This window comes from Urocampus carinirostris, chromosome 3, assembly GCF_059441175.1.
Source record: "Urocampus carinirostris isolate Australia breed hairy pipefish chromosome 3, RoL_Ucar_1.0, whole genome shotgun sequence".
Classification (NCBI taxonomy): domain Eukaryota; kingdom Metazoa; phylum Chordata; class Actinopteri; order Syngnathiformes; family Syngnathidae; genus Urocampus; species Urocampus carinirostris.
In genome coordinates, this window is record NC_142351.1 from 4,625,795 (window position 1) to 4,645,114 (window position 19,320).

At 41.4% G+C, this 19,320-nt stretch overlaps 2 protein-coding genes and 1 pseudogene across 2 annotated transcripts; 1 reads left to right on the forward strand and 2 right to left on the reverse strand.

Moving 5' to 3' along the window:
* Window positions 1–436: 436 nt before the first annotated feature.
* On the forward strand, window positions 437–11,758 carry LOC148368399 (uncharacterized). The gene is made up of 5 exons (XM_088330428.1): window positions 437–563; window positions 629–737; window positions 2,473–2,565; window positions 7,044–7,355; window positions 8,517–11,758. Exons 2-5 carry the CDS (start codon window positions 638–640, stop codon window positions 9,953–9,955), a joined length of 1,944 nt encoding a protein of 647 aa, XP_088186554.1. The 5' UTR covers window positions 437–563; window positions 629–637; the 3' UTR covers window positions 9,956–11,758.
* A 952-nt stretch (window positions 11,759–12,710) lies between these two features.
* Window positions 12,711–12,871, reverse strand: LOC148368400 (U2 spliceosomal RNA; annotated as a pseudogene).
* A 1,322-nt stretch (window positions 12,872–14,193) lies between these two features.
* Window positions 14,194–18,739, reverse strand: LOC148368401 (uncharacterized). Its single transcript, XM_088330455.1, has 2 exons — window positions 18,485–18,739; window positions 14,194–16,568 (listed from the first exon to the last, which is right to left on the reverse strand). Exons 1-2 carry the CDS (start codon window positions 18,603–18,605, stop codon window positions 15,298–15,300), a joined length of 1,392 nt encoding a protein of 463 aa, XP_088186581.1. The 5' UTR covers window positions 18,606–18,739; the 3' UTR covers window positions 14,194–15,297.
* Window positions 18,740–19,320: the final 581 nt, after the last annotated feature.

A 19,320-nucleotide genomic window follows, 5' to 3' on the forward strand; every position in this document is an offset into this window, starting at 1 on the left:
CTAATGTTGTGACTCATTTCATCTGCAGACACTGTCATAAAAACCTCATCATCCAGTCCAGTGTGAATGTGGATCTTTGATGGGACAGGTACACCGGATATATATGGTAATTCATTTACATTGATTTGCGAAAAACAAATAAAACATTGTTAAAAAAAACCTTACGTTGGTCTCAAAATATCCTCCTAACACCGATTTTGAATTTGAAATACGTTTTTCTCAGAGTTTTATATACAATGTTAAAATTCAACTACTAAAAAGGTTTATAATTTGCTGGTTGTGATTTCTTTTCAATGTACATCCATTGCGCGAAGTTGGCCCGACCAAAATGGCCGCCATGCAGGCACGCTAGTTAGCGGGCAGCTACAGCACGCCGACCTATCCACGCCTCTGTTTGTATTTGTGCCCCACAATCCTTTGCGGCGGTGTTTGGAAAGAGAAGCTGTCATGTCTGCCGCACCACAGCCGCACAAGAACATGTCGACAAAACTACCAAAAATCCTGTAGTCAACTTAAAACTACGTAACCTCGACAGAAGTATCACTTTGCACTCCTTTTCGAAGGTTTGTCCTTTTTATTCCCGAGTTGGAGCGACACCTCGTGGCCTTTTTTTCGTTGAACTTCAAAGGCGGACAAAATGTTCTCCAGTGAGGAAGGATCTCTTCAAGAGAAGCTTCAGGGAGCCAAAGAGGAGATCGAGCGAGGACCGGACGCGGTTTCCAAGCAGCTCGCGGCAGGTTGGTCATTTTCGCTTCTGCTACATCCTTGACATCAGGGGCGTTACCAGTGGGGGGTGGCCGGTCCTTCAACCACAGGGTTACTTTAACTGGATTACTTTCAATTACTTTTGGATTACTCCAATACCCAAAATGCGAATAAAAGACAAAATAAACTAAATATGAATACAATTGTGACTCAGAACACGTGGTAAGCTTCCTCTCCTGGCTTTGATCTCTTTGATCTCCGGCAAAGCTAACATAAAATGCGACAGAAACAAAATGAAAATAAATCCAAACCAAATATGAATAAAATTGTGACTCACAACACGTGGTAAGCTTTCTCTCCTAGCTTTGATCTCTTTGATCTCCGGCAAAACGAACATAAAATGCGACAGAAACAATTAGAAAATAAATCCAAACAGCTTGCCATTATCATTTTTGCCGTTCCATGTATTCCGTTACTCCCCAAGCCTGCACAAAATTCAGTCATTTTATTCATATTTAGTTTATTTTGTCTTTTATTAGTATATATGGTATTGGAGTAATACAAAAGTAATTGAAAGAAATCAAGTTAAAGTCACCCTACCGAACCCTGTTCACCCACGCACACGTTCTGCCCACCCAAAGAAAAGTGGATGTAGTAATGAGGGCAGTCTGGGCAGCACACACGTCATCTCGTATATAATTGTGTTAGTCACCGGACACTAGCTTGGACTCTCCTGCCCCCTCAGCACACAGGGAACGCATCAGTCCCCCGGAGGGAGCAGCCCCTCCCAGCATATTCCATTGCAGTAGTGACAGAAATGCTGTCTTTTTTTAGAGAAGCGACTTTTCCAGCTTGACTGACCAAAATTAGACCGCTCTTTTCGTCTCAGAAGCGGCTCTTTAGCTGCTTTTGTTGCTTTAATGCATACATGACTATTATGTAATAGTATGCACCAAATGACTTTAAAGGGGAAACAATTCAGCAACGTTTGATGCGGATCTTTTCTTGCATCTTCGTATAAGTTGAGTGTTATGAACTAGGGTTTGAGCCCCATTTTAGGGTTCTCAACTGAATGTAGGTTTCAAATAAATAGAACAGGTTTTACCACATCCCTTGTGCCCTGCGTTTGGGACTGTCCAACACTTCATGACAGGAAATGTTCGAATCTCGACTTAAAACACAGCATTATTTATTAGCTTATGAGTAACCTGATTCTTTGGTTTCCTCGTCCTTGAGGAAGAAGGACGAGCTTCGAAATTTGTAAGGTTCAGGCGTTCTGAGTATTCAGATTGGCACCTGGACCAGATGCATGCGACTGTAGAACCTGCTGCATCTTTTGAAATCTTGAGACGGGAAGCTTGATCTCTCCATAACTTACTCCATATTTAATGTTGAGGTTGACTGTGTATTATGCACTGAGGCCCTTGCAACACCCATTGCAACCTGCCTAAATGTCTTTAACTCTGGAGAGTGCTGTTTTTCAGATCAAACGTTTTCAACTGGACCAAAATGTAATTAAAATGAATAAAATAAAACAAACATTGGTTTAAAATTGCCTCTTATTAATGTAGTGTTTTTTGTTTGTTTCAATTTTGTTTTGTTTTTTTTGTCAACTTTGTCTTAAATTTGATATGCAAAGGCATTAAAGAAGTCATGAATTTAACTTGCGTTACGCTGTAGGAGCCCTGTGGTGATCTCTGTGTCCCTTTGTGTGTTTTTGTGAATAAAGGTGTCACAAATTAATGCGATCTCACTTGTGTGTTGCAGACATGGGTGAAAAATATCTTCCTACTGCCTGGCAGGAACCAGAGTTCCCAGGAGCTGTTTACAAGATACTCCGAGTTGCGTTGAACAGAGCAGGTTGGTCGTTTTCCTATCTGCAACGTCCTCGACATCTCGTATTTGGCCGTCGACGTCCACCGTACTTTACTTTCGAATAAGGTCCGGGCTTCTGTCTGGCTCATTCTTTCAAAATACATACAGTGAAGAAAATAAGTATTTGAACACCCTGCTATTTTGCTTCATCTCCCACTTTACACGCGAACACTCAATAATGATAAAATAATAGATTTAAAAGAATAAAAAGATTAGAGGAAAAAAGATATTGTAGTGTATAAAACAAGGTAATTATATAGAATAGTTAAAAAAAAAATGTAAATAACAATTCTAGGGTAGAATAGGTCGAAGGAATGCCGTTGGCATAATAATACTGTACATAATAACCTAAATCAATTCCCGTTGAACATACGAATAGCGGGAGGGTAAAAACTCTCTTTAAGACGTGAAGTCTTGCTCGCAATGGAGCGAAGACGGTGACCTGACGCCAGGTAATCAAAGTACCTGCGAGCAGGGTGACTGGGATCGTCTGTAATTTTTAGTGTCTGTTTTCTAGTTCGATCGATTTAGATACTTTGCAGGGACGGGAGGCCAGTACCTATTATTTCCTCTGCCGTCCTCACTACTGATTTCATCTTTGACAATTCTTTCTGATTGACGCGACCAAACCAAACTGTGATTGACCCAGTTAAAACGGATTCAATGATAGCTCAATAAAAATTGACTAGAATGGATTGACGCACTCCGAATGATTTGAGTTGACGAAGAAAGTAGAGCCTTTGTCTGGCTGACTTTAGAATATCAGTAGCATTGAAAGTCCATGTGAGGTCAGCTGACAAGTAAGTACCCAGAAACTTGAATGAATGGACCAGTTCCAACTTATTACCATTAACTGACAGTGGCACATGCGGGGGAGGCTTAGTACGGAAATCTATTATCATCTCCCTGGTTTTACCTACATTCAATAACAGATTACTCTTATAGCACCAGGTGGAGAGTGAATCAATTTCTGCTTGGTATTCAGTTTCGTCTCCATTTGAAATAAAGCCATTAACTGTGGTGTCGTCTGCATATTTAGCGAATAGTGAATGGTCAGAATTCGGTTGACAATCATGTGTGAATATGGAAAACAAAGTTGGAGACAATGGACAGCCCTGAGGCGTACCAGTGTTGAGGACAATAGAACAGGAATCTTTCTCACCAATGCGAACGGACTGTTCTCTATTGAGAAAGAAATCTAAAATCCAATTTGATATTAAAACGGGAAAATTGCGTGAATGAAGAAGTTTAAAATGCAGTTTAGAAGGAATGATAGTGTTGAAAGTCGAACTAAAATCTATGAATAAAACCCTAACGTATGAATTCCTATGCTCAAGATGATTTAGAATCTCATGAATACAAATTGAAATGGCATCATCTACACTTCTATTAGCATGATACGCGAATTGGTACAGATTTAGTTTGATGGTAGAAAGGACTTTATGAATTTCAATACGATCTTCTTGAAAGTTGTCATGATCACGGACGTGAGTGCTATGTGTCTATAATCGTTCAAACATGAGACATTGTTCTTCTTCGGGACCGATACAATTGTAGCTCGCTTCCAACATGAGGGTACAGTAGCAGAACTCAAAGACCAATTGAAAATACCAGTAAAGACAGGGGCAAGTTGAGAAGCACACTCTTTGAGAAGTTGGGGTGAGAGCTTATCAGGGCCTGGTGATTTCCTCTCTTTCAACCTCCCGAAATCACGTCTTACCTCCTCTTCACTGATAATCAAAGGATTGTCGTCCTCGGTCACCGGGGCTGGGATTGGAGTACTACTATTGTCTTTGTCAAATTGGGCATAAAAGCCATTGAGCTGATCGGGTAGATTAGCGTCCACATTACCAATAGTCTTCTTTGGTCCTTTGTACTGAGTTATGAGCTCCAAGTCTGACCATAGAGCTCTGGAGTCCTGAGTGTCGAACTGTACCTTTACCCTATCACGGAATGAACGTTTAGCGGCCTTAACACCCTTCGTCAACGCTGATTTCGCTTGGCGGTAAGCGTCGGGGTCTATAGGCGGCGTCCTTGGCAACGATCAATTTCCGGATGGAATTGCTGAACCATGGTTTTGAATTGGAGTACTGAGTTTTGGACGTAGTAGGTAGACAGAGCTCCTGGCTGAAATGTACGTAATCCAACACCGTGTCCGTGTACTTGTTGATGTCATTTTTTGACATCGACGTCGGCCCTGGGGTGGATATATACTGCGGTGAGGGTCACTGATGAGAAATCACAAGGAGGATAGAAAGGCCTGCATTTAATGGTCACGTATTCCAAATCGGCAGAACATCCACTGGAAATAATCCGAGCATCCGTACACCAGCTGTCTTTCACCAAAAAACACACTCCGCCTCCTCGGGATTTACCTGTGATATCTGTCCCGATCCTGACGGAAAATTGTAAATCCCGGCGGCTGGACTAGGGAGTCAGGATGTGATGGTTTTAGCCAAGTTTCAGAAAAACAAAGAACGTTACAATCACAGAAATCTTTCTGGGTATGTATCCTCATAAACAACTCATCAGTTTTGTTATAAAGCCTCTGAACGTTAGCAAGCACGATAGAGTACCGTATTTTCCGCACTATAAGGCGCACCTAAAAGCCTTATTTTTTTTTCAAAAGCTGACCTCGAGCCTTATAATACAGTGCGCCTTATATATGGATCAATATTAAGTCGCAAAATCTTGCAACTAATGCAAGCAGCCGCCGACTAGATTTTCCCCCGAACGCGAAGTATGGTGGGATTTATATACCGGCGTTTCATTGGCTAACCAATATGTCAATCATCATTTGAATCAGTCACAATTGGCTAAAGTTATTCGGCGGTAAAGGGGGCGGATCCTTTTTATCATTTACAGGCTCGCATAGGCTAAAGGGGCGAAACAAAGCCTGCAATTGGCCGAAAAAGATGAATGTGAATCACATGTTGGGTTACACTACGGCATAGAGAAAACATTTTTTTACTATTCTGTATTTGTAAATATTTTACTCTCCTGTATTAACTACACTCACGTTTGTAAGAGGACCATGGTTACATATCATTATTGAACGTGATGGCTGCAAGAGAATTTAGCTGAGCTATGCGGCTTTATATTTTCCCGGTACCTTGTTTTAGAACGATCTTGATGTTTCTGTGATGAGTCTATTTTTAAACTCAATTCAATTCAAAGTGTTTATTGTCATATGCACAGTGAAGAACCCCGTTTCCCTGCACAATAAAATTCTTACTTTGCTGTCCACACAGTTACCAGCGAAATCTTGAATCCCAAGACTTTAACCTTCCGAATGATATTTGGAACGATGCATTTGAGTGATCGGTGACATCCCACAGACACTGTTTCCGTACATGTCTGAGACACGTATTTGCTTCATTGCAAGCTTTGGGATTGTTAAGGGGGTAATAAGTTTGACTGAACTATCTGACTGTTTTGTCGACGTTCCCATTGAAGCGCCTTATAATCCGGTGCGCCTTATGTATGGAAAATATAGGACCAAAAACTATTTTTGGGGGGTGCGCCCTATAACCCGGTGCGACTTATAGTGCAGAAAATACGGTAGGTTGTAGAGATAAAGAAAAGCGATAAAATGAAGAAAATTATGAGAACTCGACATGAGGCGTCGCCTTCGCTCGGCGCAGGGACAGCGCGACGTGACGTCATCACTACGAGCTGGTGTCGGGCGCGATCGCCGGCCAGAAGCGAGAAAAGTTAATTTGGAGCGTGCCTTTCGAGGGAGGAGGTGGACTTCAACATGATTGGTTGACCCTAGGCCAATCCATCCCTTAGGGAGTTTGCTTTCTCCCTCCTGTTAGTTGAGTCATCTGGCGGCGTTTCTCCTGCATATATAATGTAATGACTTCATTATATTTATGAAATTCATCTTTAATTCAAACAATTTCTTTTTTAATAATACACGTTTTGGAAACCCAGGGGGGACCAATTTAACCCCAGCAGCCAGGCAGACTCTTCCTATGGTATGGCAAACACTGATGTTGACTGTGTGTTTTCTGTTGATGCCTTGCATCATCCATTTTGGCCTGGTCAAGGGGATGACCTCACGTGTGGCTCATTCTCAAGGTTCCTTCATTTTCCTCATGCTGAGATTTTCTTAGTTTTTCCTTGCCCTCGCGTAGGTCTCAGATCATGGGATGTTGTCGTGGTGGTCTTTGCAGCCCTCTGTGACTGTTGCTGATTAGTGCCAGACGTTTCTCTCAAATGGGAAGTGCCGATGCCAGCCGATGTTGGCCTACAGAAAATTTAGCTCTGTAGCTATACAGGCATTGGGCACACCAAAAGAAAGCTTTAACAGTCATCTTACTCACTGTTCAGCGGCGCTTAAGCCTTTAGAGTTTTTTTATGTTTTGGCACTCGGGGACAAGCGTCTGAAAACGTACTAATACGTCAAGGCACTGAACGAGTTAAGGGCAATACAAATAAATGTGACTTGTGTCTTGCAGACGTCAGCCAAAAATATCTTCCTACTGCGCGGCAGGAACCAGATTTGCCTGCTGTTAAAATTGAGGAGGAGGAGGAGGATCTGAAGCCTTATCACGCTAAGCAAGAGAACGAGGATGGGGGGCCTGTTGACGAGGAGCAGGATTTTCCAGTCTTGCGAGTGGCCGGGGTCTGTTCAACCGTCGAAGATGAAGGTCAACCTGAAGATAATGGTTTGCGGGAGCCTCGAAGCATCAGCTCCTGTCAACACTTGGAAACGGATGACGACGACACGTCCCACTCCGCAAACGCTGAACGCGACTTGCAGTCGGAAGGTGGTAACACATTTTCTCAGTGTGGAAAAAAGTTTCGACGGGAGTCTTATATGAAGATGCATATGAAATTCCACGCAGTGGGAAGCCTTTTTCCTGCTCAGTTTGTGGTAAAACATTCACCCAAAATGGACAAATGAAATTACACCAACTAACCCACACTGGCGAGATGCCTTTTCTTCCCCATTTTGCGGTCAAAAGTTCACCCAAAATGGACACTTGAAATTACACCAAAAACCCCACACTGGCAAGAAGCCTTTCACTGTTGTAGAAAATAAACTTGCATTTGTAGAATAGATTTGCATATATTTAGAAAGAAATGTAGAAAGACTTGCTTACAGTTGGGAGAAATGTTGCTTACATCTCGGGAAGGTCTCGGCGGACGAATTAGTATAAACAATCCTCCTTAAGGGAGGGCAGGAGATAACGGCAAAGGGCAAGGTGACATAAACTGGCATAAACTTAAAAACACTTCCAAATAAGGACTGAACCCTGGGCATGTACACGTGAAAGGGTGTAGCGTGAAAAGGGACGGGGCCAAGCCGGGCACACGTGCTATGTTGAAACTATAAAGACCCACGCATATCTGAGATTCGCTGAGTTTCTTGTTGAAATTGTGTATCAACAAAAAAGAGCTCCCTCTTACGTCTTTTGATTCCTCCATTCTTTGAACACGTATGAGACGATTCAACAAATTGGTCTTAAACGATTCTGTGTGTAAAATCTCTATACTCACACTAAACACTAAACTATATTTTCGATACCTAGAATATCTAAAAAAAATACTTTCCATAAACACAAAGGCACTTTGCTTGAAAAATAACATTTGATTGCAAGAACACTAAACTTATGCAAGAAATTTGCAAGAATTCTCAGCCTCTGATGTCTCGGGTGACTACTCACTGCCCTACAGAGTAATACGGCAGATACAGTTACAAAACACGGCACTAAGTATTGACAAAGAAATCTGATCAAAGCCACTCCTACCATCTAGTGGTGAATCAAATCCCAGAAGTTTAATACTTACTGATTAGCTGCGCCCAAGCCTCTTGGATTTTTTTTTACGTTTTGGCACTCTGGGACAAGCGTCTGAAAACATACTAATATGTTACGGCACTGAACGAGTTAAGGGCAATACAAATAAATGTGACTTGTGTCTTGCAGACGTCAGCCAAAAATATCTTCCTACTGCGCGGCAGGAACCAGAGTTGCCTGCTGTTAAAAGTGAGGAGGAAGAGGAGGATCTGAAGCCTTATCACATTAAGCAAGAGACAGAGGATGGGGAGCCTGTTCGCGTTAGAGAGGAGGACAATTTTCCAGTCTTGCTCGTGGCTTTTCCAGTCTTGCTCGTGGCCGGGGTCCGTTCAACCGTCGAAGATCAAGTTCAACCTGAAGATAACGGTTGGCGGAAGCCTCGAAGCATCAGCTCCCATCAACACGTGAAAACGGATGACGACGACACGTCCCACTCTGGAAACGCTGAAAGCGACTCGCAGTCGGGGGGTGGCAACACATGTTCTCAGTGTGGGAAAACGTTTTCACGCAAGTCTAATATGAAGTTGCATATGAAAGTCCACGCTGGCGGGAAGCCTTACGCCTGCTCAATTTGCGGTCAAAGATTCACTGACTGTTGGAGCGTAAAAAAACACAGACGAACCCACACTGGACAGGAGTCTTTCCCCTGCTCAATTTGTGGTAAAAGATTCCCAGAGAATTGTATCTTAAAAAGACACACACTAACCCACACTGGCGAGAAGCCTTTTTTCTGCTCAGTTTGCGATAAAAGATTCACCGAAAGATGGAGCTTAAAAATACACACTAGAACCCACACTGGCGAGAAGCCTTTTTCTTGTTCATTTTGTGGTAAAAGATTCATTGACAGTGGGAGCTTTAAAAAACACACACTAACCCACACTGGCGAGAAGCCTTTTTCCTGCTCAGTTTGCGATAAAAGATTCACCGAAAGTGGGAGCTTAAAAATACACACTAGAACCCACACTGGCGAGAAGCCTTTCGCCTGCTCAGTTTGTGGTAAAAAATTCAGCCGTAATGGAAACTTGAAATCACACCAACTAACCCATACTGGCGAGAAGCCTTTTCTTTGCTCAGTTTGTGGTAAAAGATTCACCCTAAATAGATACTTGAAATTACATCAACTGACCCACACTGGTGAGAAGCCTTTCCCCTGCTCAATTTGTGGTAAAGGATTCACAGAGAATTGGATGTTAATAAAACACACACTAATCCACACTGGCGAGAAGCGTTTTTCATGCTCAGTTTGCGATAAAAGATTCACTGAAAGCGGGAGCTTAAAAATACACACTAGAACCCACACCGGCGAGAAGCCTTTTTCCTGCTCAGTTTGCGGTCAAAGATTCACTACACGTCAGAGCTTAAGAATACACACACATATTCATACTGGGGAGAAGCCTTTTGCCTGCTCAGTTTGCGATCAAAGATTCACCCAGAGTCGGAGCTTAAAGAAACACATGAGAACCCACACTGGTGAGAAGCCTTTTTCCTGCTCTGTTTGTTGTCAAAGATTCACTGAAAGTCAGAGCTTAAAAAAACACATACTAACCCACACTGGCGAGAAGCCTTGAACTTGTTGACTTTGTGGTGAAAAATCATCCGTATCGTCACTCGAAATTACATGCAAGAACCTACACTGGCGAGAAGAATTTTGCCTGCTCGGCTTGTGGTCAAACATTCACTGAAAGTGGGAGCTTAAAAACACTTACCGTATTTTCCGCACTATAAGGCGCACCTAAAAGCCTATATTTTTTTCAAAAGCTGACCATGCGCCTTATAATACAGTGCGCCTTATATATGGATCAATATTAGGTCGCAAGGTCTCTCAACAAAGGCAAGCAGCCGTCGACTAGATTTTTCCTCGTAGGCAATGTGGTCCGCGGTGTATGCTGGGATACATATGCTGGCGTTTCATTTCCCAGCCAATGTGTCAATCATCATTTGAATCGATCACTATTGGCTAAACTTATTCGGAGGTAAAGGGGGCGGATCCCTTTTATCATTTCCAGGGTCGCATAGAAAAAGGCAAAACAAAGCCTGCAATTGGCCGAAAAAGATGAATGTGAATAGCAAGTTTGCTTGAACTACGGCATAAAGAAAACATGTTTTATTATTCTGTATTTGTAAATATTTAACTCTCCTGGATTTACTACACTCACGGATATAAGAGGACCATGGTTGCACATTATTATTGAACGCAACGACTTCGGTGAGCTACTCCGCATATATATTTTCCCAGTATCTTGTTTCAGACTGAACTCGATGTTTCTGTGATGAGTCTAGTTTTAAATCAAGCTCAATTCCAAGTGTTTATTGTCATATGCACAGTAAAGTTGCGAGCGAAAAACAAAATAGAAACTAAGGAATGGTTGGCATTTCTTGAATCCCAAGACTTTAACCTTCCGAATAATATTTGGAACGATGCATTTGAGTGACATCGTACGTAAACCGCATCCGCACGTGTCTACGACACGTATTTGCTTCTTTGCAAGCTTTCGGAATGTTTAGGGGGTAATACGTTTGACTGAACTATCTGACTGTTTTGTCGACGTTCCCATTGTAGCGCCTTATAATCCAGTGCGCCTTATGTATGGAAGATATAGGACCAAAAACTAATTTTTGGGGGTGCGCCCTATAACCCGGTGCGCCTTATAGTTTGGAAAATACTGTAATTGACCACATATCATACAGGCTGTCTATAGGAACATGATTGCCACAGAACCATTTCCACTCACCTTTTTCCAACCACTGACAGCCAATACATCAAAAAACCCACATTCATTCACAGGATGTGAGCAGACCTTCCTGCTGTAAACAAAGATTTGAAACCCCAAAGACTTCATATGGATTCAAAAGATTAATGATTTGCATATGTGTCATGTTTCTTGATTGATCTATTTCATGGTGTGTCCGCATAGAATTTTGCCTGTTTTCAACAATTATAAATATAATAATAAGATCGCCGACCTAGGTCCCCAGGGTTTGGGCCTGTTCTCACCCAAACCACAAAGCTTGGAGAGCCTGTGAATCTCTCTGTCCCTGTCATCCGGATGAGAACAATCCCCGTGAAGTCCACTGCCAAAAGAGCACCTTTATTTCTTCATCTTCTTAGTTGGCCATGTGCTGCTTCTCACACACCCCTCCCCTGAGGGACGTTTTGTTCCCAAAAGTACGCAAAAAGGGGTTAGTGCAACAACCTCTTTGATGTCTTGGGCAAATATCCCATGTTGGCACGCGATGAAAATAATCCCTGATCATTAATTGAGTCTATTATCTTCAAACCGGCTTCATTGATCAGTACTGTTAACCTGTGGCATCATTTCTTCCACCTTCCCCCTTGCTAACAGTGATTTTTTATGTCAACGATGTGCTTTATTCTTACGTTTGATTCAATTTTCTTTGTCCTGTGAATAAAACATAGTTTAATAAATCAATCTGCTTGCATTATTTGTGGGTCGTTGTTATTTTTCTTTTGGTCCGATCAATCATTATCCATATCAACTAACTATTAAATCAAACATTTAAAGCGGAAAATCCTTTCGTATTAAAGTTGCATCCTTCATGATGAATACCAGACACAGGCTATTTCAAATGAATTTATGTTGGAAACCGAGAGCACCACCTGCTGACCGAATTGGCCACCACCAAATTAGATTCAGGACCAAACAAATATAATTGTAAGCCATATGGAAATGTGTTGTAATTTTGGCCATAAAAGAGTCAGAAATCATGTTATGAGTGATGACATTTTTGCCACAACCGAAACTTAACGATGTGTTGAGTCAAAACAGAACAGAAAAAGGACTTGGATTTTCCTGGACCAAAATAAAGTTGACACTGGAAAACCCCATGAACACAATGTACAGGGTTGGGTAGGGTTACTTTAATTGGATTACTTTTGGATTACTCCAATACCAAATATGCTTATAAAAGACAAAAGAAACTAAATATGAATAAAATGATGACTCACAACACGTGGTAAGCTTTCTCTCCTGGCTTTGATCTCCAGCAAAACGAACATCAAATGCAACAGAAACAAAATGAAAATAAATCCAAACAGCTTGTCTACATCATTTTTGCCGTTCCATGTATTCCGTTACTCCCCAAGCCTGCACAAAATATAGTCATATTATACATATTTAGTTTCTTTTGTCTTTTATTAGCATATGGGGTTTTGGGGTTTTTAAGGGTTATTGTTCTATCTTCGTTATTCATTATCCGTTATCGGTCAGTTCATAATACGCTACAAAGCCTAGGAGCCGGGACACTTACTCTCGGCCGAAAGGCCAAGCTAAGGTCCTAGCCTTAAAGCCTTGCTGCGATCATTGCGAATGCACCGTTCCCGGAGGTACTGCAATACCGGGCCGATGCGTGGAGAGGACAGAGCAAGCTCTTATTCCATCTCCGAAAGGCAAAAATCAAAAGGCCAAACTAAGGACCTAGCATCAAAGCCTCAACACATGGTATTGGAGTCATCCAAAAGTAATTGAAAGTAATCCAGTTAAAGTAACCCTACCCAACCCTGCTCTTAAGTCCGACTCGCCTCTTAAACGTATCAAAGCAGCCCTTGCTGGCAACCAAAGTCATACGTGGTATGTACCGTACCGTCGATTCATTAAGGCCATATTGTCGGGCTACACTCGCGTCGCTATTTCCTGCTTTCAACTTGTCCAATAACCTCACTTTTTTCGTTAATTGTTAGCATCTTTCGCTTTTTTTTCGGTTCACTAGATGCACCAAGGAATGAGGAGCGTTTGGGAGCCATCACGAGGACTTCATAAAACTTAGCACCGCGAGACAAAGGCTAACTACAGTAATGGCGAGAAGCGTACTGTATTGTGCTGTATACGAGATAAGCGTGGGATACTGTAGTGAACGGGCCAATGGGGAGTCGAGTATTCAGCGAGTGCTGGCCAATCAGCTTGCGTTTATGCCTGTGACGCTTAGCATCGACGTGCATTTCTTTGTGTTTTAAAATTTTGTAAAATGATGCAATTACTAATTCTAATTGAATATTTTGTTTTCAAATTTTGTAAAATAATGTAATTTCTAAATTTAATTTTATATATATTTTTTTATATTCTGTTGGCAAAAAATAAAAGCGGATTGCGTCTGTAACGCGTACGCAGTCAGTAGCTAGTCAGACATATTGCAGGGTGCACGTACATCCATCTCAAACATTAGTGCAGCGTTTTCAGTCATTGTCGTACTGTGTGGTGGAAAATGATGCCATTTTTGTGCCTGTGCGGTCTTGCGTCAGCTATCTTTCATTTGGATTTACTTTTATCGGAGATGCAACTGAACGGGAGAGTGATGTCCCGCGCGATTTTCTTGGCCCAAAATTCAATAACAACACCAGAAAAAGAAAGACATGAGGGTCACAAAAGCAATTATTTATTGGAAACAGAAGTAGAGAAATGATTTTGATTGATCTAGTCCCTCCAACACATCCACACTTTACACAAATGGTACATTTTAAAAACAAATGAAAATCAATCAAATAAACACAAAGACAGTTTGATTATTAGCCAAATCTTAATGAATTTGTTGAATCGCAGTGAATAACTGTCATGTCCTGCACGGTCGTCATGGCACCCAGCTGGTCCCGCCCCTTGACACCGGCTGAGACAGATTGACTTGATTGCATGTGGGATACTTAAGCGCTCCTTTTGGGACTGCCCGTTGCCAGACCATTGCTTAACTTGAGGAAAAACCTGTTCATGCCCATTTGTTCTGAGTAAATAATAATAATAATTTCCTTTGTATTGTCACTCTTTGTAACAATGTACACAGAACGAAATGCCTAGTTTGTGATTTTGATTGCCTTTAAGTCTGTTTTGTGAGTATTACCTAATTTGAATTTTTGATTACCTTTAAGCCTGTTTTGTTTTGTCTTTGGTTCCTGCTTGTTGGACAACTTTTATTTTCTGAATTAAAGTGGCAGATCGTACACGCAAAATGAGTTCACACTTTCTGCCTCCCGGTCCGTTCCTTGACAATAACATTTGGATAGAAATCAATCTTTAAAGAATATTCCGTCACAAATTCACAACTCAAACAGACTTACATGTGAGAAAAGATCATTAAATCCACATGAAATATATGCTTCCATCACAGGTGTAAATTTTGTACAAGTAGAGTACAGTTATACAATCACAATCAGCTAAGAACAAAAACTTGGCGCGGTGGGGTAATCTAAATCAAGATAAGTGTTTAAGCCGGGATATACAGTATTTATAACTTGTTTGAATTTAACCTCAAGTGGGTTGCATGAAAGCAAGTAAAGGTTAGCCTGGCTCAGTTACCTCGGTGATTTATTCTCCTAAGCAGGTGTTGCCAACGTGCTACTCATCAAATAGAATGCAGTTTACGAACGTACCTGCCATTGTCCTTTCCTTATGAATAGATCTCGTGTAACCCCTTTACATTTCTTTCAAAAGTTCATAAATTTCCATCAGGAGCGCGTCTTCAGCAACCTTAGAAGATCATGGGCGACACTTTTCCGATCCGTGATTCTGAGATGGATCCTGGGGGTCTATTTGAGGATTCTGTGAACGCTACCTACAGCTGGGATGACATAGCTGTGCCTTTTTAATCCTGACTCGACTCGACAAACGTGCAACCCATTAAGACAGACTAAATAAATCTGTGACTATTGAGTTAGCCTGGATATCTGGAATTGATAGACTGTCAAACGTGAAGAGTACTGTACTTAATAATGGTTTATAGTGGACCATACTGAGGAAATGTCATGATAAATTCACGTTATTCATCATTAAATTTCATAGAATCTATCAAAAGGGTACAAGCTGCAACACTCGATTGAAAAGAATCAAAAAAACCTACAAAAAATTCTAAGCCAATGGTAACTGTGTTCTTTTTTCTTTATGTAAATGGAAAGGATGAGTTAATTTCAACCAGAGTGTTGACTGCTATTCTCCCCAGCACACTTGTGACTCTGAGTTTTAGCCTGACTTGGGAATCTTTGACCGCAAACTGAGCAGGCGAAAGGTTTTTCACCATTGTGAGTTCTTGAGTGCCTTTTTAAGTCAGATTTATCATTGAACTTCTTACTACAAACTGAGCAGGCAAAAGGTTTTTCACCTGTGTGGGTTCTTATGTGTCTTTTTAAATTTCCCTTCATGGAGAATTTTTGACCACAAACTGAGCAGACAAAAGGTTTTTCACCAGTGTGGATTCTTGCGTGGACTTTTAATTGGAATTTTTGATTGAATTTTTGACCACAAACTGAGCAGGCAAAAGGTATTTCACCAGTGTGGGTTCTTGCGTGTACTCCTAGGCTGTATTTACATTTGAATAATTCACCACAAACTGAGCAGGCGAAAGGTTTTTCACCCGTGTGGGTTCTTGTGTGTTTTGTTAAGTACCCCTTCTCAGCAAATTTTCGACCGCAAACTGAGCAGGCAAAACGTTTTTCACCAGTGTGGGTTCTTGTGTGTTTTTTTAAGTGCCCCTTCTCAGCAAATGTTCGATCACAAAATGAGCAAGCAAAAGGTTTTTCACCGGTGTGAATTCTTGTGTGGTTATCTAAATGTGATTTATAGCCAAATTTCTGACCACAAACTGAGCAGGCAAAAAGATTTTCACCTGTATGGGTTCTTGTGTGGATTTTTAAGCGTGCTTTCCGGGTGAATGCTTTACCACAAAAAGAGCAGGCAAAAGGTTTTTCACCTGTGTGGGTCCTTGAGTGGATTTTTAAACGTGCTTTCCGGGTGAATGTTTTACTACAAACTGAGCAGGCAAAAGGTTTCTCACCAGTGTGGACCATGATATGGTGTTTCAAATCACACTTTTGTCTAAATGTTTTTCCACACTGCGAACATTTGTGGATTGTGTTATGACCTTCCGACCGTTTGTCGCCATCATCGTCGTCATCATCATCATCTATTGTGCCGGAGCTATTGCTTGGAGGCACCGTCTCCTTGTTCTCTTCACGTCCATCTTCAGAGGTTAAACAGGCCCCGGTCGCGAAAAACTCCCACAAATCTTCCTCCTTTTTAATCTCAACAGGCTCAAAGTTCTCTTCCTCTTTTTTAACACGATCAGGCTCCAAGTCTTCCTTATCGAGTTTAAACTTCTCGAAATACTCGTCCTCTTCCTCTTTTTTGACGCCGGAACACGTCGTCTCCTTTTGCCAAGTGGGAAGATTCTCTTCCCATTCGTCTGCAGAACACAAAACATGAATGTAAATAATCACTATTCACACAGAAAAATATATTTCTTAAAAGGCATTACCGGAATAAACATGAGTATAGCATCTCGTTTGCATCAAAAAATCAACGAGAACAATTGTTATTTATGGTCACTTTGAGTCTCCATAATTTATATTGTGCTTTTTAACACTCGTTTATGCACGAACGGCATGATCTGGTCCTGACGTATCAAAAGGACGGAAGCCGGAAGATGGACAAGACAGGATGAAGAGACAGACGGACAGGACCAGAGACGAAAAGATGGGAGGCTCGACAAGACTCATTAGATTAATTTGAAAATGATTCGGCAAAATCCGATGGAATTCACTTGAGAAATAATTTAAGATAATAAATCCGCCCCCGGCAGCACGGCAGCGCAGTGGTTAGCGCTTGAGCGGCACAGTTCATGTCATGGGAACCTGTCGTGGGTTCAAATCCAGCTCCAGACTTCCTGTGCGGAGTTTGTATGTTCTCCCCGTGCTTGCGTGGGTTTCCTCCGGGCACTCCGGTTTCCTCCCACATTCCAAAAACATGCATTTCAGGTGAATTGGCCGGTCTAAATAGTCCCTAGGTGTGAATGAGCGAGTGAGTTGTCTGTCCCCGTGTGCCCTGCGATTGGCTGGCAGTTCAGGGTGTCCCCTGCCCACTGCCCGATGACTTCTGGGATGGGCTCCAGCACCCCCGCGACCCTACTGATGATAAGCGGTGCAGCTAATGAGATGAGAAATCCGCCCCCGTGTGGAAAAGCCTGTCTCTCGTCAATGTTTCCCTAAATTAAGAAAACGAGCACGTTTTGTTAGGAGAATGTTTGGTTCATGGAGTCAGATAACTCATTCGAACAGTTTGGAAAACGCTAAATTTATAATGTAGTTTTTTTCCCTAACAATTTATAGTATAATTCCTAACAGTCAATATGCATTTTTATCCGTAAGTTGATTTTTCATTTCTTGGGTATATAAGTTCTAAAAAAGTATATACCACAGGCGTCAAACTCATGGCCCGCGGGCCACATCCGGCCCGGCGTACAATTATATCCGGCCTGCGAAATCCTTTTATATACATCTACTATAATGGCCCTGGTCTATGAAACCCTGATAACTTTCAAATTATACTCGGATATTAAAAACCACAATGGCCGAGAAAATTATGTTACTTGTATTGCCGGTAAACCCGTGTGTCTTATTTGTGGAGATTTTGTGGCCGTCATGAAGGAATTTCACGTAAAATGGCACTGCAAGAAAAAAAATGAGAGTAAGCTGAAAAACCTTGAATCGAGAGAAAAGATCCAGAAAGTTGAAGAGTTACAGAAGAATATGAAGATGTTTTTCCATTAAAGCAAATTCCCAAAGTGAAAAGCACAAATTGTATTTGTTTTTTTTCATATTTTCATTTTCATAGTTTTGACAGGAGATATTTTTATGGAGTGCAACACATTTTAATTCATTTAATGTTTACGTTTGTTCCTTCTGTAATAATATTCCTGACTGTTTTAAATTCATATTTCTTTTTTTTTTTTTTTAAGTGTATTCAATAAATATTGATCCTGTTCGGCCCGCGACCAAAGTTGCGGTTTGAGTTCTGGCCCTCTGTAGAATTGAGTTTGACACCCCCGATCTAGCAAGTGGCTACGTTTTCATCTCAAACAATAGAAATAGATCTACCTACTTGCCTGCCCACTGTAAATAGCTCAATGGATTACAAGATAAACTAGATTTTTGGTAAGCTGGTTTACACAAAACGCTATATATCTTACTGATGCTAGCTAGTAGCAAGTAGAGGGCTATAACTAGAAGTTGACCAGCCGCACCAATAATATCGAAAAGTAACAAGATATAAAGTAAATTGACTTGGGGAATGGAAAATAAGATGAAACCGGAAGTGACCAACCTTCTCCTTTCAACACAATTTGTAGCTGCTTGCTAATGCTAACTTGAGTTGGCCGTCGATCTTCTCCCTCGTTCTCTTCTTCAAGCTCCTCTTTGAAAGGTCCTTTCCCTTTATCGCACATTTTAAATCCCTTTAAAGCTCACTTTGACTCTTTCACGGAGTTAAACGAACTCTTTTTACGGAGTTAAATGGAGCTTCTCCAAAAGGCCGAAGCGGAACACCGCCTAGCCAAAACCGACCCGAACGTGACCCGGAAACACAAAGAAAGTAGACGGAGCTCTAACCAAACCATTTCCGGTTCACAAATTAGCTATTCTAATTGTTTTTTGCCAATATTATTTTATAAAACATCTAGGACAACGTACTGACTTTTGCAAGAGTGTTTTCGACATGGAATTTAAAAATGACTCCAAAACATATGCGGACCGCAAACGTTTAGGGAGTGTGCCATCTTGTGGAGTCTTTGCATAGTTTAGCTGTGAGTTAGCGCAATAGTGCAGCGTAGAAATGTTGGGAACTTGGGAGGGTTACTTTCAAAATCTTATTCGATACAGTTACCCCTAAGCTCAATATACCATACCTGTCAACCTGTAGGTTTTTGCCGTACAAAGTACGTTTATGATGCATTTGAAGACGTGTACGACGTACAAGAAAATCTGTACGGAAAAACGCAAATTTGTCAATGATGGGTACCATCTGGTATCCACCGACTATCACGAAACGGCAAATCAATCGAGTCAAACAAGTTTGCCGCGGTAGCCTCTATCTCGGTAATATATCGTTTTCTTTCGTTGCAAACAATGTGAGCGGTTTGATATAGTGAAAAGAAGACCGTC